General features: G+C 41.8%; 2 protein-coding genes across 2 annotated transcripts in view; one reads left to right on the top strand and one right to left on the bottom strand.

Moving 5' to 3' along the window:
* RNF20 (ring finger protein 20) overlaps positions 1-2,046 on the bottom strand; it is a 44,560-nt gene extending 42,514 nt beyond the window's left edge. The window contains exon 1 of the mRNA XM_081940745.1: positions 1,911-2,046. Coding sequence (XP_081796871.1) covers positions 1,911-1,942 — 32 coding nt within the window. The 5' untranslated portion in view covers positions 1,943-2,046. The remainder of the gene's footprint in view (positions 1-1,910) is intronic.
* ALDOB (aldolase, fructose-bisphosphate B) lies at positions 2,009-16,839 on the top strand. Its single transcript, XM_081940751.1, has 9 exons — positions 2,009-2,149; positions 8,588-8,704; positions 9,704-9,915; positions 10,495-10,549; positions 11,248-11,408; positions 11,568-11,651; positions 12,979-13,153; positions 14,905-15,104; positions 16,243-16,839. Exons 2-9 carry the CDS (start codon positions 8,593-8,595, stop codon positions 16,336-16,338), a joined length of 1,095 nt encoding a protein of 364 aa, XP_081796877.1. The 5' UTR covers positions 2,009-2,149; positions 8,588-8,592; the 3' UTR covers positions 16,339-16,839.
* Positions 16,840-17,961: the final 1,122 nt, after the last annotated feature.

The raw sequence follows: 17,961 nt of genomic DNA, 5'->3' as shown, positions 1-17,961 counted from the left end.
AAGGTTGAAAGAACCACTGCTTTACACTATTATAATTGGCCTGCTAAAGTTGAAAAGGAAGAGATGAAATGGTGCTCCTTCTCATCAAAGACAATACGTTACAGCATCGAGAGTCCACGTTTTCTTGAAGGCACATGCAGACACTCAGAGCTGCAATCCTCCCTAAGAGTAAACTCCTACTGAAAGGTGGGAATTCACCTTTTAAATGGTGAAAGCCAAATCTGTCCCTAGGTTCTGCCTCATTTTACCTTCCCAATAAGCAACTGACTCAGAAGATTATTTAAAAGCTATTTACATTTTATCCCCCCTGATAAAATGGGATCTCTCTATGACAAAGGAAAGAGAGAACCTCGAGCCCCGTGTTTCACTCCTTTTTATAGTTAACACAATGAAGAAAATGCAAGAGGAAAGTTGATTGGACAGGGTAAAAGTAACCTCCCCTTTGCACAGACAATCAGTTACATGTAGTCAAACATGTTACATATTTGCTTCCCATAATATCACACATTCATTAAAATGAGGTCTGACATCAGAAGGGGTGTAATTCTAAGGAAAAAGGTGGTTTGGAGTTCACAAAAGCGATCAACCAGACCCCAATTTGTACTAACAAATTTTTTCTTATCTGGAGCTAGTCTCCAGCTTGTTTAGGAATGTTAAAAGCTAATCAACCTGAACATCATCCGAAAAGAGAGAAAATAAATCAAATTAAAATACAAAGTAACTCTGTTAGTTAACAAATTACAAAATCCAGGTCACTTGCCCCCTTAGGACTTGGTGCTGAGGGAGGCCACTTCTGCGTAGTCATTCATGAGGAATTTTCCAAGCCCAAAAGAAAACAATATTTGCATAACATTTATGCGCACATTGAGAATAAATGAATGCAGTTCAAACAAACATATAGGGCAGCTTAGCACAGTTGGGTAAACTGAAGAGGTAACACCCACACCTGTTCCACATCTTGGCCACGTACAAAATATTTCCAATTCCCTGCCTTCCCAGGTCCTGGACCTATTTTATTTTATTTTATTTATTTTAGTTTGTCAAACATGTAAAAGATAACAGGTATAAGTATAAACATAAATATGAACAGAGGAAATGGGTACGAATAAATGGAGACAGTAGGACAGGGATGGTAGGCACGCTGGTGCGCTTATGCAGGTCCCTTTACAGACCTCTTAGGAATGGGGTGAGGTCAACAGTAGACAGTCTTAGGTTAAAGTTCTGGGGGTTTGGGGATGTAACAACAGAGTCAGGTAGTGCAGTCCAAGCATTGACCACTCTGTTGCTGAAGTCGTATATTCTGCAATCGAGTTTGGAGCGGTTTTCTTGAGTTTGTCTCTATTGTTTGCTCGTGTATTATTGTGGTTGAAGCTGAGGTAATCATTGACAGGTAGGACGTTGTAGGAGACAGTTTTGTGTACTGCGTTTAGGTTAGGGTTAGGGTTAGAAGGGTTAGGGTTGAGGTTAGGATTAGAGTTAGGGGTTAAGGGTTAGGCTTTAGGTCAGACCATAGGCGGCGTAGTTCTAGGCCAGGGGTGTCCAAACTTGGGAACTTTAAGACTTGTGGACTTCAACTCCCAGAATTCCCCAGCCAGGCTGGGGAATTCTGGGAGTTGAAGTCCACAAGTCTTAAAGTTCCCAAGTTTGGACACCCCTGTTCTAGGCTAAACCTAGGCTGAAGTTAGCAGAAACAGCCCTTCACAGACAGCTTCAAAACAAGGGAGAACTTTCTGGCTCTGATTTCCCCCTTTGCAAAACCTTATTTCTTTCGTCATATGCAAGCGTTGCAAAATGTATTGCACTTGAGTACACAGGGCAGTTGCTTGTGTACATATTATATCGTGGGGGTGTTTGAGGGGGAGGGAAGTAGGCAGGCAAGCAAACACACACACACACACACACACACCTACCTTCTTATTGGGCCGACCTTATCACCCTTCATAGCCAATCAGAACTACTGAGGAGTTCCATTGTGCCAACCAGCTTGAAGTGGAGGAAGAGGGAAAGAAAATTCGGGGAAGAGTTAACCAGCCGCGTTGCGCAAAAGGTATAAAAAGTTTCCGCGTGGCAGAATTCGTCCCGTTTGGCTGAAGCCACCTCATCCATTCACGAGAGCTTCTGGGAGAGGCGGTGAAGATCCACCGAAGCGGTACGTGAAAAGGCGCTCAGGAGGGTTCTTGGGAAACTAGGGAAGAAAGAGAAAGCTTTTGGGGGTTGGTAAGTGAGGGGTGGAGGGGAGAAAAGTCTGGATCTCCGGAGATGCTGCTTCTCCGCTTCAAACGGAGCCTCTCTAAGCTCTTACTGAAGGGTACAGGCGCTCCCTAGAGCTTTTGCCTATTGGTCGAGAAAGGTGCGAGTCAGTTCAACAATCTGGGAGAATTCTGGGAGTTGAAGTCCACAAGTCTTAAAGTTGCCAAGTTTGGGGATCCCTGAGTTAAAGCCTCCAGTCCCTCAGAAAGCTACGTCCAGGACGAGAGAGAGAGGAGGTCTTCGTCTCCCAAGAGTTGTGTAATTGTGTAACTGCAATTCATTACACCATTGTGCAGAGGCTTTTGGTCTTCCTATTCGGAAACGAGTCGCTTTTTGCGTCTGGAAATGGGTTTGCATCTCCGGTGTGGAATCGCCCTTTTCTCTTCCTAAATCTTCACTCCAGGGATTTCAACCCCTCTTAAAGCCGCTTACGGAATGTCTCCCTATCCGGAATAAGGCGACAAGTCCCGGATCCCACAGTGTCATTAACAAGATTTGAGTGTCCGCTGATGCAAGAAGTTAGTTCTGCTAAAAGCAGCCTAAGTCTTTGCCACGTGAGCAATAAAGACGGATCGCCAAGTAAAAAGGAACAGAATGTAAGATAGAAGAACAGGTCAAAAGCGCTCCAATGGAAGTGGGAAGGGCAGAGGGCTGAAGTATAATTAATACTTCTCTTTTGGGGGCTTTTACCATCGTAAATTGGAGGGACGGATCTGTGGCTCTTCCGGATATTGCGGAAGGAGAATTCCCAGCATCTCTGCTATTAACCATGGAGCAACAGGACTGGGACGACTGGTCCTTCATTGTAAGGATAAGCAATCTTCATGAGATGATGACACACTTGGAATTTGGAAATTTTATTTATTTATTGGCCTTATAGAATCTCGTGAGCACTCTTCCGCATACCACGAGAGAGGATGTACACCAGAGATGGTACTCAGCAGGTTCTGACCAGTTCTGGAGAACTGGTAGCAGAAATTTTAAGTAGTGCAGAGACACAGTAAATACCACCTCTGACTGGCCCCGCCCCCATCTATTCTCTGGCTCCCGAGTCTCAGCTGATGAGGAGGAAATGGGGATTTTGTAGTAATCTTCCCCTGGAGTGGGGAGGGAATGGAGATTTTACAGTATCCTTCCCCTGCCACGCCCACCAAGCCAGGCCCACAGAACTGGTAGTAAAAATAATTTGAATCTCACCACTGATGTATACAGGATTGACATACAGAATTGACAAAAGCTAAGCAATGACAGCCAGCCCCTAGAGAGCTATTTACCCAAAGGCAAACTGGTGGAGCTGTTCCTATTCCCCAGTAAGCATACATTTAAATCCCTCAGTAACATGTTACCGTGTTGGATTTCAAAATGCATTAATTCTTTTAAACTCTGGGAATAATTCATTTATTGTCTGGGAAAGTCTTGTGGAAAGTGCTGGCAATAATTGGATACTTAACTCTGTGGTAGTACTACAGAGCCCCTGGAACATTAACATTCACTAAAGATAGGTGGCAAGAACTTCTTGGGTGCCTGATACTCTAGGACTTTTTTGGTGAAAAAAGAATGCATGCATATCACGACTAGTTCCCCCCCCCCCCCTGTCAAAGCAATATTGGTCAATTCTACACAAGCAAAGAGGCAGAAACCTCTGTTTTGCATGTTCTTTTCCATTATACAATCAACTACTTATTTATAATTCTTTTCTTTCAGATAAACTTTACAATCTGGAATCCACCCCCACCCACACACATACATAACTAAATAAAATAAATATTTTTGAGAGCTTGTACTGTTACTAATCAAAAGACAGTATGGATGCGTTCAATCCTTTCGTTCCAAATACTGTGTATATTCTTGTGTCCCATATTATGCTAAGGCAAAGAAGCATACATTGGTAAGATCACCCAGGAGAGTTATAGCTGTAATGTGATATTTGGACACTCATATACACCCATTGCATTCCATCAGCAAAGTGGAGAAATGTGCAGTACATCACATCTAGAAGCTGTGAACTGACAGAAGGCTCCTTTTATTGGACTCAATATTGTGCTTGAAATAGTGAGTCAAGTAAAATCAACGGAGCAGGTTATGATCACCAACACTTTGAGGTTGCCTTACTTTTGAAGGCATTCATGACTCTTGACCATAGTACTGCATACCATTCTCTCCCTCTCCCACCCCACCTCCTCTTGAAATTTTAGAGCAGTGGGTCTCAACCTTCCTAATGCCGCGACCCTTTAATACAGTTCCTCATGTTGAGGTGACCCCCAACCATAAGATTATTTTATGTTTTCCGTATTTTTTCAAAAATATGTGTTTTCCAATGGTCTTAGGTGACCCCTGTGAAAAGGTTGTTCGACCCCCAAAGGGGTCCCAACCCACAGGTTGAGAACCACTGTTTTAGAGCTTTCTGCTTGACAGAATACTGTGCAAAAGACAAGTTTCATCTTTTCACTCTTGCAGGTCTGCAAAAATCTACAAATGCACCTAGTGTCTATTTTAATGTTTAGTTGCACTCTCGCTCTCTCTTCCTATGGCAAAGGCACCTATTTATCTATGGCATTGCATGCTTTCAAACAGCTAGGAATGCAGAAATTGGGCAAGGACAGGAGCTCACCCTGTCACATGGCACTTGGGTCTTGAACCCACCCACCCACATACCTTCAAATCAGTGTTGACTCCGAGCAACTGCCCTGACCTGTCCCTACAGTTTTCTTGGCAAGATTTTCCAGAAGTGGTTTGCCATTGCTTCGTTCCTAGAGCTGAGAGTGTGTGACTGGCCCAAGGTCACTGAACTGGATTTGTGCCTCAGGTGGGGCTAGAACTCACAGCCTCCCAGTTTCTAGCCAAATGTATTAACCACCACACTAAACTGCTTCTCATTCAATTGTAGTATAGAAGATTTATTTATTTATTAAATTTGTATTTTGCCTTTCATCCAAGACCTCGGTGAGCCACCATAAATAACACTACTCCTTCCTGTTTTTCACATCATATCAATCATGTAAGGTATAATTAAAGAAGTACGTACTTTATAAACGCACTATAGAAAAATTCTGCTAATCCAGGATTCCTTTTAATCAATACATCAAATCACTATATTATTAAACCTGCTTAGATTGCTACTAAAGTCGATATCTTCTGGGTCTGGGAAATGAAAAGAGCAATCATTCTAATCCATGTAATGGCTGTACTCAGTGGTTAATTATTCTCCACACAACCAGGGTTTAGACATAGCAAAAGTAAACATTAACTGTCCATTACCTAGGAACAAAAGTTGGACACACGTCCTAAAAGACTCACAAGAGATCTTGCAAATTGCACATCTATCTCCCCTCCCCCCCTAAAACACACACACACACACACACACCAGTTCACAGTGCAACAACCCTAGCTGGAAGGCACAATCCGCTAACCCTCTTCTGACCTCAGTTCTTGCACTTTGGTCTGTCATCTGTTGTAACATTAACAGAAGACAACCTTTGTGCTATTTCTAATAGGGAAATGTTTTCTCCACTCTATCTTCTTCTGTAGCACTAAAGAAAGAGAGGGGGGAAATGGTTTTTACATTCCAGCTAGGTTGACTGTTCCTGCCCAGATCCTGTTGTTTCTCTGCCAGAAACTTGATTAGGCAAACAGACAAAAGTTTTCTTTACTTTTGATGCTCCTGATATATCTTAAATGCCACCATATTTTTATAGTACTGCAATACCATGTTTTCACTGCGAAACTTTTAGGCTTGGAAAATGCAAGTTATTTGTGTGACAAATGGGTTCAATCAGCACCTTATGGTGGGGGAGGAGGGAGTGGGAAAATTTTCCTAGAACCCAAAGTCTGTTATTTTATTATGACTTGTACTTTTTTTTAAAAAAAATAGAAACTTTAATGGGTTTTTTTTTCAATGCGGTGTCAACTTCCTTTTAAAAATTGTCTCCAGAATTAGTCAAGTACAGGATGCCAAAATCTATTGATTGGTGATGGGAGAAAAGGGGGGGGGGGAATAGGGTATAACTTCAATGAGCTTAACATCCACTTGCAAGTGAAAATATGTTTTTCCCTCTAGTTTACATTTATTTAGTTATTTGATTTATATAGTCGCCCATTTCACACATATAACGTTATACTGCCAATTCTAAAGAACTCTCTGCAGTTTGCAATAACACCTAAAACCAATAACTGAACCCTTCTATATTAAAAACAGTTAAGTTTAATGCTTAAAACAGTTTAAAAAAACTTTTTTAAAAGATGCATTTTAATGTCTTTTTCATATCAAAGATGTTTAGAGAGAAACTTTCCTTATGTAGGCAGGCATTCATTTATTCAGACAGAAAAAGCTTTGTACAGTTTTTCTTAGGATCATATTTTGTGATCACCTGTGGTTTTGGATGCTCTTGTCATCCCAGGAAATATTTTTTTTAAAAAAGTGGTAGTGTTACACACATACAGACATTCACATGCTCAGGAAACAACAACTGAATGAAAAACTGCTGGTGACCTTCCACCGCTGTACCATAGAGAGTATTTTAACTTACTGCATCCGTGTATGGTTTGCCAATTGCACAGTGGCAGATAGAACAGCACTTCAGAGGGTCAACATCATTGCCCAGAGGATCATTGGTTTCCCTCTCCCCACTTTGGAAGAGCTTTATAGCTCTCGCTGCCTTAAGAAAGTTCAAAACATTCTCAAAGATCCATCTCATCCTGGGCACCTTTTTAAAAAACTATTACCATCTGGCAGACGGTACAGGATAATTAAAACAAGGACAAACAGGCTGAAAAACAGCTTCTATCCCAGGGCAATAACCATATTGAATTCTAGTGCAATACTAATGCAATAACGGATTAGAATTAGTAATTAGAAAATAATTACTACAGTCTTGAATGTCATTCATAGTGGCAAGTGGCAGATAATAGAACCACTTAGCTCTTCTCTTAACAGAGTCTGAAACAGGACAATCCACAGCCTGCAATGATGATTACCTGACACATACCTACACAAACCATAGAAATTCACATGACCGTTGCAGCATCCACATACCCTGTTTTCCTGAAACTAAGACCTCCCTGGATAATAAGCTCAATTGGGCTTTTGAGCGCATGTGCTAAAATAAGCAAGATGTATGACAGGAAAATGTGCACCTGCAATGCCCCAAAAGGTTCTTACCCCACCTTCCTACAGAGAAGCAATCTCGACTATGGAAGAAGGGATTACCAAAGAGAGGCCTGCAGGATGGGAAGTGGGACAAGGTGCATCTGCAATGCCCCAAAAGGTTCTTACCCCACCTTCCTACAGAGAAGCAGTCTCCACCATGGAAGAAGGGTTTACCAGGGGGGAAGCTGCACATTGGAGAGCAAGCCAATGTGATGAAACTGTTCCTATGTTTAGAGATGTAACTAGGTTCCATTCCTCGTGGGGGCCAATAAAATGCCACCATTGCTGTCAACTTGGCCACAGAGCGTCAGAGTGCTTGGCTCTAGCCCCAATGCCACAAATGTGCGCACCAACCACCACGGCGGTAAAGAGAGGGCCCCAGATGCCACCACAGAAGAGTCATCTGGGCCAACAACCTCTGGAAGAGGATCCCCAACTTAAGGTGATGAAGTGTCCTACCAAGGGGGAGGCCTTGGAAGAGGAAAAGGGCAAACAATCTCCGGAGGAGGATCCCCAATTTAAGGTGACAAAGAGTCCAACTAAGGGGGAGGCCTCGGAGGGGGAAAAGCCCAAACGACCTCTGGAAGAGGATCCCCAACTTAAGGTGACGAAGTGTCCTACCAAGGGGGAGGCCTTGGAAGAGGAAAAGGGCAAACAATCTCCGGAGGAGGATCCCCAACTTAAGGTGACAAAGAGTCCAACTAAGGGGGAGGCCTCGGAGGGGGGAAAGCCCAAACGACCTCTGGAAGAGGATCCCCAGCTTAAGGTGACGAAGAGTCCTACCAAGGGGGAGGCCTCGGAGGAGGGAATTGCCGAAGAACAAGCATGTGCCTGACACCCTCACCTGAAAATAAGCCCTCACTGAAAATATTGCAGCACAGCAGCAGCCATGAGGTGACCACGCTTGCCACCTCCTGCACCTCAAAAATAATAATAACTCCCCCAAAATAAGGCCAACCACTTTTTTGGGGGGGGGTGTCAAAAAAAAATAAGTCCCTGTCTTATTTTCAGGGAAGCACGATAGTCATGTGATCAAAAGTGTGGGTAAGAACGTGTCCTCTTCCTGTTTAAAGACACCATGCCAGTATAATGATGCTGCTGTTGCTAAAATAAAATTTTTAAAAAATCATAAGATTATTCAGCTATCCAAATAAATGCATTTTAAAACTTTGGAATGGTCTTTTCTTCCAGCCACCATGACCCACCAGTTTCCAACCCTCTCTCCGGAGCAGAAAAAGGCACTCTCTGACACAGCTCAGCGGATTGTAGCTACTGGCAAAGGAATCCTAGCTGCAGATGAATCTGTAGGTAAGTGCCATCAAACCATCAAACCATATTGTTCTTTTCTATCAAGGCTGAAAGGTTAGATTCATTCATTTCAGTAGTGAATGATTCAACTGTAAGGAGTGCCATTGTAAATGATGAATGAGGCTCATTTTCAGAGTTGCCTTAGACAAGCCAAGGGGAGACATTCAGAAGTGAATTTCACATTGTTTTTTAATCTCTCTCTGCTTTTCCTAGACTGCACATTTTCAAACCGCAGGCAAAGGATATAAAACGTGAATTTTTCAAATCAAAAATTGCTAGTATAATCCCAATTTCCCGCATATCCTATAGAAGAGAGAGATTAGCCAGTTCCTATAAATATCGAGAATATTTTCCCATGAGGTGGAAAGTGAAGATTAAATTCCATGCCTATAATCTGAAGGAGTATAATCCACATAGGTGATACTACCAGCTATACATTAAATCCCTGATGGCGAACCTATGGCACATGTGCCTGAAGAGGCACACGTAGCCATGTCGCCTGGCACATGCAGCGTCATTCATTCTGAGTTTCTGGCATGCATGTGCATGCAACGATCAGCTGGCTTTTGTGCTTGCGGCAGTGCCGGAAACCAGAAGAGCTGGCCTTCCATTTTCCGGAGTGAGCATGCACACCAATCAGCTGATTGGTGTGTGCGCATGTGCAGTGGTAACTGGAAAACTTGCAGGCTGCTGCGCATGCACGTGCCGGAAACTGGAAGTTTATTTTCTGGCATGTGCATGCCCCCTTGACAGCTCCTCTTCCTGGACGCGGCTCAGATGAGCGCGCACCTGTGTAAAGTGCTCCATTTTCAGCACTTGGTTTGCCATCACTGCTTTAGATGATGGCATTTTACAAATCATTGCTTGTTATTCATGGATGCACACTCTACCATCTTCTTTTGTGGAGCTTTTAAAACTTGTTATAAATAAAAGGACAGATGATAGGTAGACGTCACCAACACGAGGTTCCTGACTTTTAGTTGTTTCCCCTCTCCGTAGGGACAATGGGGAATAGGCTGCAACGCATCAATGTGGAGAATACGGAAGAAAACCGTCGACAGTTCCGTGATATTCTCTTCTCTTCCAACCCGTCCATCAACCAACAGATTGGGGGAATTATTTTCTTCCACGAGACCCTCTATCAGAAGGACAATGCTGGAAAACTCTTCCCAGCTGTCATTAAGGACAAGGGCATCGTGGTTGGAATCAAGGTAAATAGTTTCAAAATCCTTTCCTAGATGTCTCAAAGGTGCTTTTTTCAAAAGGCAGCTGGATTGTTTTTTCCTTGAGGAAGAAGAAAACATTTTGCTTCTCAGCCAAGAAGCTTCATTAGTTTTGATGAAGGGGGGAATGGAAGGATCAGAACTGATCCCCACCATCAGAACTGATGAAGCTTCTTGGATGAGAAGCAAAACATTTTCTTCTTCCTCAAGGGGAAAAAAAAGGTCCTGTTGCCTTTTGAAAAAAGCACCTTTGAGACAACTATGACCTGCGAATCTCCACAGATATCCTTTCCTAAAGTTAGTTGCTGCAGAAAAATAGATGTAGCCAGCTTTTAACTGCACTTCTATTGTAGTATGGATTGCAGGCCATGCAAAAACAAGGATAGTAAAGGGGGGGGGGAGTTGTGTTTTAGTCGAGTTACACAGAGTTTATGTGTGGTAAATCATCAGGGTAAAGTTGATCCCAGAAATCCAACATATATTGGTCGTGCCCATGTTTAAATGATCTGTGTGCTTTACTACATTTTGTGGTACATGTGCATTTAATGCTGTGTTAATTTTCTGCAGCTGGATAAAGGCACAGCCCCATTGGCAGGAACTAACAATGAAACCACCATTCAAGGTAAGCTTTCTTTTACGTCAAGGGTGTCAAACCTGTGGAATCATGTGACGTATCGGGACTTTTTTCCCCTTTGCTAAACGGGCCGGGAGTTTGGCAGCCCTGTTTTACGTCACAGAATTTTCAGAAACATTAGCTAGAATGTTAGATAAAAGGGGTGAAGAACAAGACTAAAGAACACACTGCTTTTAAGTTGAAGGAAAAGACTTCTATAAACACTAAAAGCAAGAATAAATTAACCTTGGGAGGAATGGAACCCTAGATTTGGAAGGCAGGGTTGTGTTTTAGTGCTGAAAACTCAAGAAATTAGAAATAAAAAAAGCAGAATTTATGTTCAAATAGGAACACAATTACATGCTTAAGGTAGCAAAAATAATTATTGTCACTTGTCATAGGGGCAGTGCTTACAAAGATTTACTGGGGGGGGGGGGATTCTTGTCTAAAGCTTCCTCAAGTTCACAAAACAATTCAACTTTTCTCTCTGGTATTCCGAGCTTCCAGAAGGCAGTGGCTTTATTTACATGGCCTTCTTATCCATGGTTAAGATTGGTTGATCTATAGCCAATCAAGTATTTTTCAATGCAACTAATATATACAGTATTGGATCTTCATGACAAACAGAGCCATAAACTAAGTTCATGGACTGAGTTTGCCACATTGGAAAAACTCAACTGCTAAAATACTTCTACATTTGCCTTCAGGTCTGGATGGGCTTGCTGAGCGCTGTGCCCAGTATAAGAAAGATGGAGCCGATTTTGGCAAGTGGCGTGCTGTGCTGAAAATTACACATACAACTCCTTCTACCCTTGCCATCCAGGAGAACGCTAACACATTGGCACGCTACGCTAGCATTTGCCAACAGGTATAATAAGGTCCCCACAAATATTTGGGTGCTGGAGACAGTTTGTCCAGAGGCTTGATAATGAGTATGATTGTGAGCGTTCCTAGTTTTAAGCTGGCTAAACTTCAGCATAGCCTATCTAGATTTCAATTAAATCTTCTCTCTCTGTTTAAACACCAGCATGGCTTAGTTCCTATTGTGGAACCTGAAATCCTGCCTGATGGAGATCATGACCTGCAGAGATGTCAGTATGTGACTGAAAAGGTAAAGAGTTGTTATTGTTGTTGCTGGTGCTGCTGTTGTTATTATTAATCATTGCACTGTCAGCCAGATGTTCAGACTGGGTTTGGCATTTTAGTTTACCTATCGAGTCCTTATAGGCAAATCTGGATGTTTGGCTTGGTTACTGATATCGTCGCAGGATAGAAGCTGTTCCAAATAAATCTGCTTTCTGCAATTGACATCATCAACATTATTAGTCTGGTCCACTTTTCATTCTAAAATTAAATTCCCCTGGGTGCAATGGTCTCATCCCTGGTTATCAGGGTTTACTCACTTAAAATGTATTTCTACTCTTCAAGGACTTCAAGTCCAAACTGTTTTGGGTCTCTCAATATTCATTCTACTCCTAAATTATGGGTACAAATTAGAGGTTTGTGCAGGCTTGTAATTTTATTAGAAATAAATAGGCAAAAATACACAACAAACAAGAAAAAATGCCAGCTTTGAAATGTTGGGCTAATGCCTTTTGAAGTGAAATGAGTAAAAAGATCAAGATTTGTTTTCTCCATTTAAAAAAATATATAAGACAAGCATATGTTACTGAGCCACACCTTCCAACAATTCTTATCCTGGACCATAATGGCTGAGGTTAAAGGAAGTTGCCTACTTGACATCTACAACAGCGGTCCTCAATCTTTATGGCTTGGCAGCCCATCAGGGGAGACAAGGGAATCAGGCCGTGTGAGCAGCGGTCCAGCACACACACACACACATGCGCACGTAGTTTGACTGCAAGTTGAGCTGTGCACACATGATGTATGCGCTGGCCCACTGATCACACGGCCCGGTTCCGAATAGGCCCCGGTCCAGTAGTGGTCCGTGAGTTGGGGACCCCTGATCTAGAGGACCTGTTTAGAGGTAAGCAAAGTGTAATCAATGATAATGTATTGCACTCCTATCATTTTCAGTCAGTGTGAGTCAGTGGTGGGTTTCCATTTTTTTTTACTATTGGTTTGCTCGTCCGTGCGTGTGCGCTTGCACGCACTCGCATGCACAGAAGCATCCGGGCAGGTAGGCGGAGCCTCCCGCTGCCACTACTGGTTCACCCAATCTGGGCTGAATCGGGAACAACCCACGTCTGGTGTGAGGGTTAATGAATGATAGAGGCTATAGTCCGACACCGAAGGAAAGTATCAGACTGAGGAAGGACAGCCATCTTGAATAGCCATAGAGACACTGAAGGAAACTTATTGGCAAGATTGTTGCCGAAACATCTTGTTTGAGGATAAAGGTACACTTATCTGAAAATTACCACACTAAAAGAAGAATGTTATAAACACTTCCACCATCACTTTTCTTTGCATTCCAGGTGCTGGCTGCTGTTTATAAAGCCTTGAATGACCACCATGTTTATTTGGAAGGGACACTGCTGAAGCCCAACATGGTGACAGCTGGACAAGCTTGTCCCAAGAAATATACCCCACAAGATGTGGCCATGGCAACAGTTACAGCTCTCCTTCGGACAGTCCCAGCAGCTGTTCCAGGTAATTCTTCTGACCCTATGATTTGAGCAACAGAACTCTCTTCAGTTATTATTTCATTTCAGGTTTCCCTATCGAATTAAGGCTGTTTTAAAGCTAATTTGAGCATCCTGAATCAATATTTCTTGGTTTGTGAAGGGAAAAAAATGTGGTGTTTTCGTGTGAACATTCTATCCATGGTGAAAATCGATTTTAGGCACACAAAATCTTTTTGCACTCACACTTGCCAATTGTGCAGCTATCTTCAGAGCTGTCAAACTCATATCGTCACGGTAGCATCACATGCTGTATCAGGACTTCCCCCCCCTTTTTTTGCTAAACCGGGCCTGGGCATGGCCAGCGCGTGACGCATCCGTCCTGTGGGCTGGGAGTTGACAGCCTTGCTGTAGTTCCTTATTCCAGAAGTGTACTGGGTCTTCACACCTTACTTTCATCTCATGCTTTAAAGGAGTGACTAGGTACGGCAGTTCCTGCTATCACTCCCGTCTTGCATGGTAACTTATTGGAGTTCACTCCCTTCTTTAGGTATGTGAGACAGTCCATTTTCATTTTAAATGAATGTTTAAAGCACTAAATAGCTTAGAATCAGGTGATTTGAAAGACTCCCTACCAAATGTGGCCTCTTAGGGGCAATAAAGGCCCATCTTAGGTTACTGAGGTGGTTTTTACTGGGGCAGCCCCATCTTTATTACAACTTCTCAGGGTTTCTGTCCTCCTTTGAATAAGCCTGAAAATTTCAGTCTACATTTAAATGATTGTACGAAGCAGGTTCAAAATTTATCAATCCTAATTTGACATCTTGCTGGGTTTGGTTTTATTATGTTTAAATGTGGCCTCTGCTGAAATGGAATGTTTACAGCAGGGGTGTCCAAACTTGGGAACTTTAAGACTTGTGGACTTCAACTCCCAGAATTCCCCAGCCAGGCTGGCTGGGGAATTCTGGGAGTTGAAGTCCACAAGTCTTAAAGTTCCCAAGTTTGGACACCCCTGGTTTACAGGATAGTGTAGTTTAAATTATCTGTCTTTTAATGGTTCTTTTTAAAAATTCTTTAAATTCTTGAAAAATAAGGCATTCTTGAAAAACATGAAAAGTAAATTACCTTGAGGAACTTTCTCCCTTGAAAGGGGAATTAAGAAAAATGATTTGATAAAAAATATTTGAGGCACATAAAACAGAAGTGAGTGAAGTCCAACTTCACATATTTTTCATGACCATACAGATAGTCCTTGACTTATGACCATAATTGAGACCAAAATTTCTGTTGCTAAGCGAGACAGTTAAATGAGTTTTGCCCCACATTGCGACCTTTCTTGCCACAGTTGTTAAGTGAATCACTGCAGTTGTTAAATTAGTAACATAGTTATTAAGTGAAGCTTAATTAAGTTCCCACTGACTTTGCTTCTCAGAAAGTCTCAAAAGATGGTCAAATGGCCCTGAGACACTGCAACCGTCATAAATATGAACCAGTTGCCGAGTGTCCAAATGTTGATCACATGACCACAGGGTTGCTGTAACAGTCTAAGTGCAAAAAATAGTCCTAAGTCACTTTTTTCAGTGCTTTAAATCACTAAACGAATGGTTGTAAGTCAAAGACTACCTGTAATATGGAAGTAGCTAACCATCTAACCATCATTTCCTTCTGAGATTTTGGTCTAATCATATAAAACATCATATAAAAGATCACGATTAATCCAGCACAGTTACTTTGTCATTTAGAAATCTGAGCAATTTTGCAATCTGATTCAAACTGCAGGAATTTGCTTCCTTTCTGGGGGCCAAAGTGAAGAGGAGGCCTCCATTAACCTCAATGCTATCAATCTGTGCCCACTGCCCAAACCCTGGAAGCTGACTTTCTCATATGGACGAGCTCTACAAGCATCGGCGCTAGCTGCCTGGTCTGGCAAGCCTGAGAATAAGAAGGCTTCCCAAGAGGCCTTCATGAAACGGGCAAAGGTAAGCCAATATCCTTAAAAGAACCAGAATCTCAAAGGCGCCAAAACTAAACAACATAACCAGTATATGTTTCAAACTGAAATATTATTGCTTTCAGTCAAGCTATTTCTAGCATTTGTTTTACTAATAGAACAGGGATGGATGCATCTTCCCTCAAATTTCATTTCTTTTAAAATGATCCAGCTATCTGTTATCATACTACTGGATACACTTTTTGGAGGACAAATTTATAAAAGGGGCCCATAATTATAATTGAAAAATGTGCCCCAAGTACAAAAAAGCTCATCTGTCCTGGTTTATCAAGTAAAAATCTAAATATGTCATTAAGTCAGTAAACCCAAGTTAAATGAGATACACCTGAGTTAAACCAAGCTCAGAATGATAGAACCTCACCATGCAAATTTTGTGATCAAATCATAGTAATTGTACTATAAAAGGGATAGTTTAGTTTAGTAGTTAAGGTATTGGCGTAGAAGCCAGGAGACAGTCAGTTCTAGTCCCATGCCACCTTAGGTATAAAAAACCAGAGGGGTGACTTTGAGCTCTCTCAGCCCAACCCAGCTCACAAGGTGGTTGTTGTGGGGAAAACAGGAGAGAGAAGTATTACGTACATTCACCGCCTTGAGATGTATTTAAAGACATTAAGAAAAAAGAGGAGACTTCTATGATAGCATCATTAAAGTGAAATTTACACAGTTAGATGTGAGGATTTTCTGCCATTGTCTTGTGGTATATTTAATTCACAATTCCTCTTGATTGTCTCTATAGCTAATGCATTTGTACTCTTATCTAGAAAAGATGTATTATTACAAAACATATATAATATACAAATATTTCAAATTTAATGCTATTTTTCATATTTGATATATCTGATATAAAATTACATTGTTTATGTACTGTAATTACATGTTATATCATAGTAGGTATAAATATAGCCTGTGAACAGGTGTATTTTTCCACCAGTCAAATTGTCCGCTTAACGTCTTGTAGAAATTGTTCAGTATAGTTAAATACAGTACTACAACAAGGGCTTGATGAGTAACACCATGCTTAGAAACTTAAGCTTGGCTTAGATTAACTGATTTTTCTCAATTCTTTGTTTTTGTTACTACCTGTATCTTTCCCTTTTCTTTTTCAGATTAATGGCTTAGCTTGCAAAGGCCAGTACGTCACATCTGAAAAGAGCAGTGGAGCAGCCACCCAATCACTGTTTAGTCCCAGTTACACATACTAGTGTTAACAACCAAAACAACCAACCTCGAGAACACCAAGGACCCCTCATTTCAACCCTGAGCTACAAATATTCTCCTTTATTGACATAGTAGTACATAAAGCATGGCAGTTCAGTCATCTTCTCTCCTACAGTTGTCAAAAGGCCAAAAGAGAAAACATCCCACAATAGATATTCCTAGTAGGAATATCCTAGTAGGAACAGCAAATGGATGAATTGCAATGAAAGCCATCATGGTACTTTGTAAATCTTTTGGCACCATGCAAATTAATTTAAAAACATTCAGACATGTTTTAAGGATCTAATCTTTCATTCATTGGTCCACTGCCTTTTATGACTCCCTCCCTTCCTTATCCAAGGGGAGAAATATGAATAAAATATCCGTGTGATGAGAACAACATGGAGAACACCAAGAAAGAAGAAGCAGAGAGAGCCTTTTCCAGTCTATAAACTCAGAGCAAATGTCTTACCACTGTGAAAAGATTAAATGGCTGTGAAACTTTGGGCAAGACTGTATCCGTCATTCATTTCTGGTCCCATTATACTTTTAGTTTTTGTGCGACAATCCAATTCTGCTATGGCAGGCACAGCTGGTTTATGGAATCTGTGAGCGCAATACACATCAGGTTTGAAAATCTCTCTAAAAACCCTTTCAGATGGTTTTCCTGCAAAGGGAGGAGTGAGGGAAAGAGAGAGGTTTTATATTTAAAACAGAATACACCTAGAACCTGAACTATTTAAGTACAAGGAATGAACTATTTCTTTAAGTACTTCAAAGAAACACATTGTATAGAAAAGCCGTCACCCAGGGAAATGCTGCTTTAGATAAATGATCCATAGGCCCAAATTATCTATTGGCTAAACCAAATTGTATACGTGTACAAATGGACCTGTCTGCTCAAAAACTCTATTGGCCCAAAGCAACAAGAGATCTTTGGTGACAGGAATCGGGCATAGCCTAATTTCAATGCCCTTGTTTAAGCACAGCCCTTTTCAGCTTCTGCTCATAAGGAGGTTCTATTTTTCTGTCATCCAATACAATTTGATGTTTAATGTTAGCAGAAGCTAGTGGACCAGGGGTATCAAGCTCAAGGCCCAGGAGCCGGATTCGGCCCATCGGGGCTACCCTGGAAACAGCAAAGGACTGGCCCACAGTGCCTCTTCCAGCGAAAACGGAGCTCCCTCCCGAGCTCCGTTTTCGCTGGCAGAGGGTTGCAGGAGGCTGTGCCAGCCAAAAACAAAGCTCAGGGGCCCATTTTCGCTGGCAGAACACTCAGGCGCCCTGGACACAAGTGATGTCAAGCTGGCCACGCCCACCCTGGACTCCCAAGGTCAAACACAACCGTGATGCAAAAATTGAGTTTGACGCCCCTGCAATAGACAGTTCATTTCTGTTTTCATATAAAATCCATCCCTTTGTGGAAATAGCATTTAAGGTGTCTGCCGAAAGCAGTATTTATTCTAAACAATGCACACAGCGCTCAAGAACATGCTACCAACATAAAACAGCAGTGCTTCAACATATTAGTCTAGAAGTGGATTTGCAGGAATACTTGAGAAGAAATAAAATAGCCTGATTTAATATGTTGGTCAAGAATGAGTCTTGAGACCAACCACGCTAAAAGG

Source organism: Natrix helvetica (assembly GCF_964273705.1).
Source record: "Natrix helvetica genome assembly, chromosome: 2".
NCBI lineage: Eukaryota > Metazoa > Chordata > Lepidosauria > Squamata > Natricidae > Natrix > Natrix helvetica.
The sequence above is the reverse complement of the archived record's forward strand: the minus strand, read 5'-3'. Positions and strand labels throughout refer to the sequence as shown.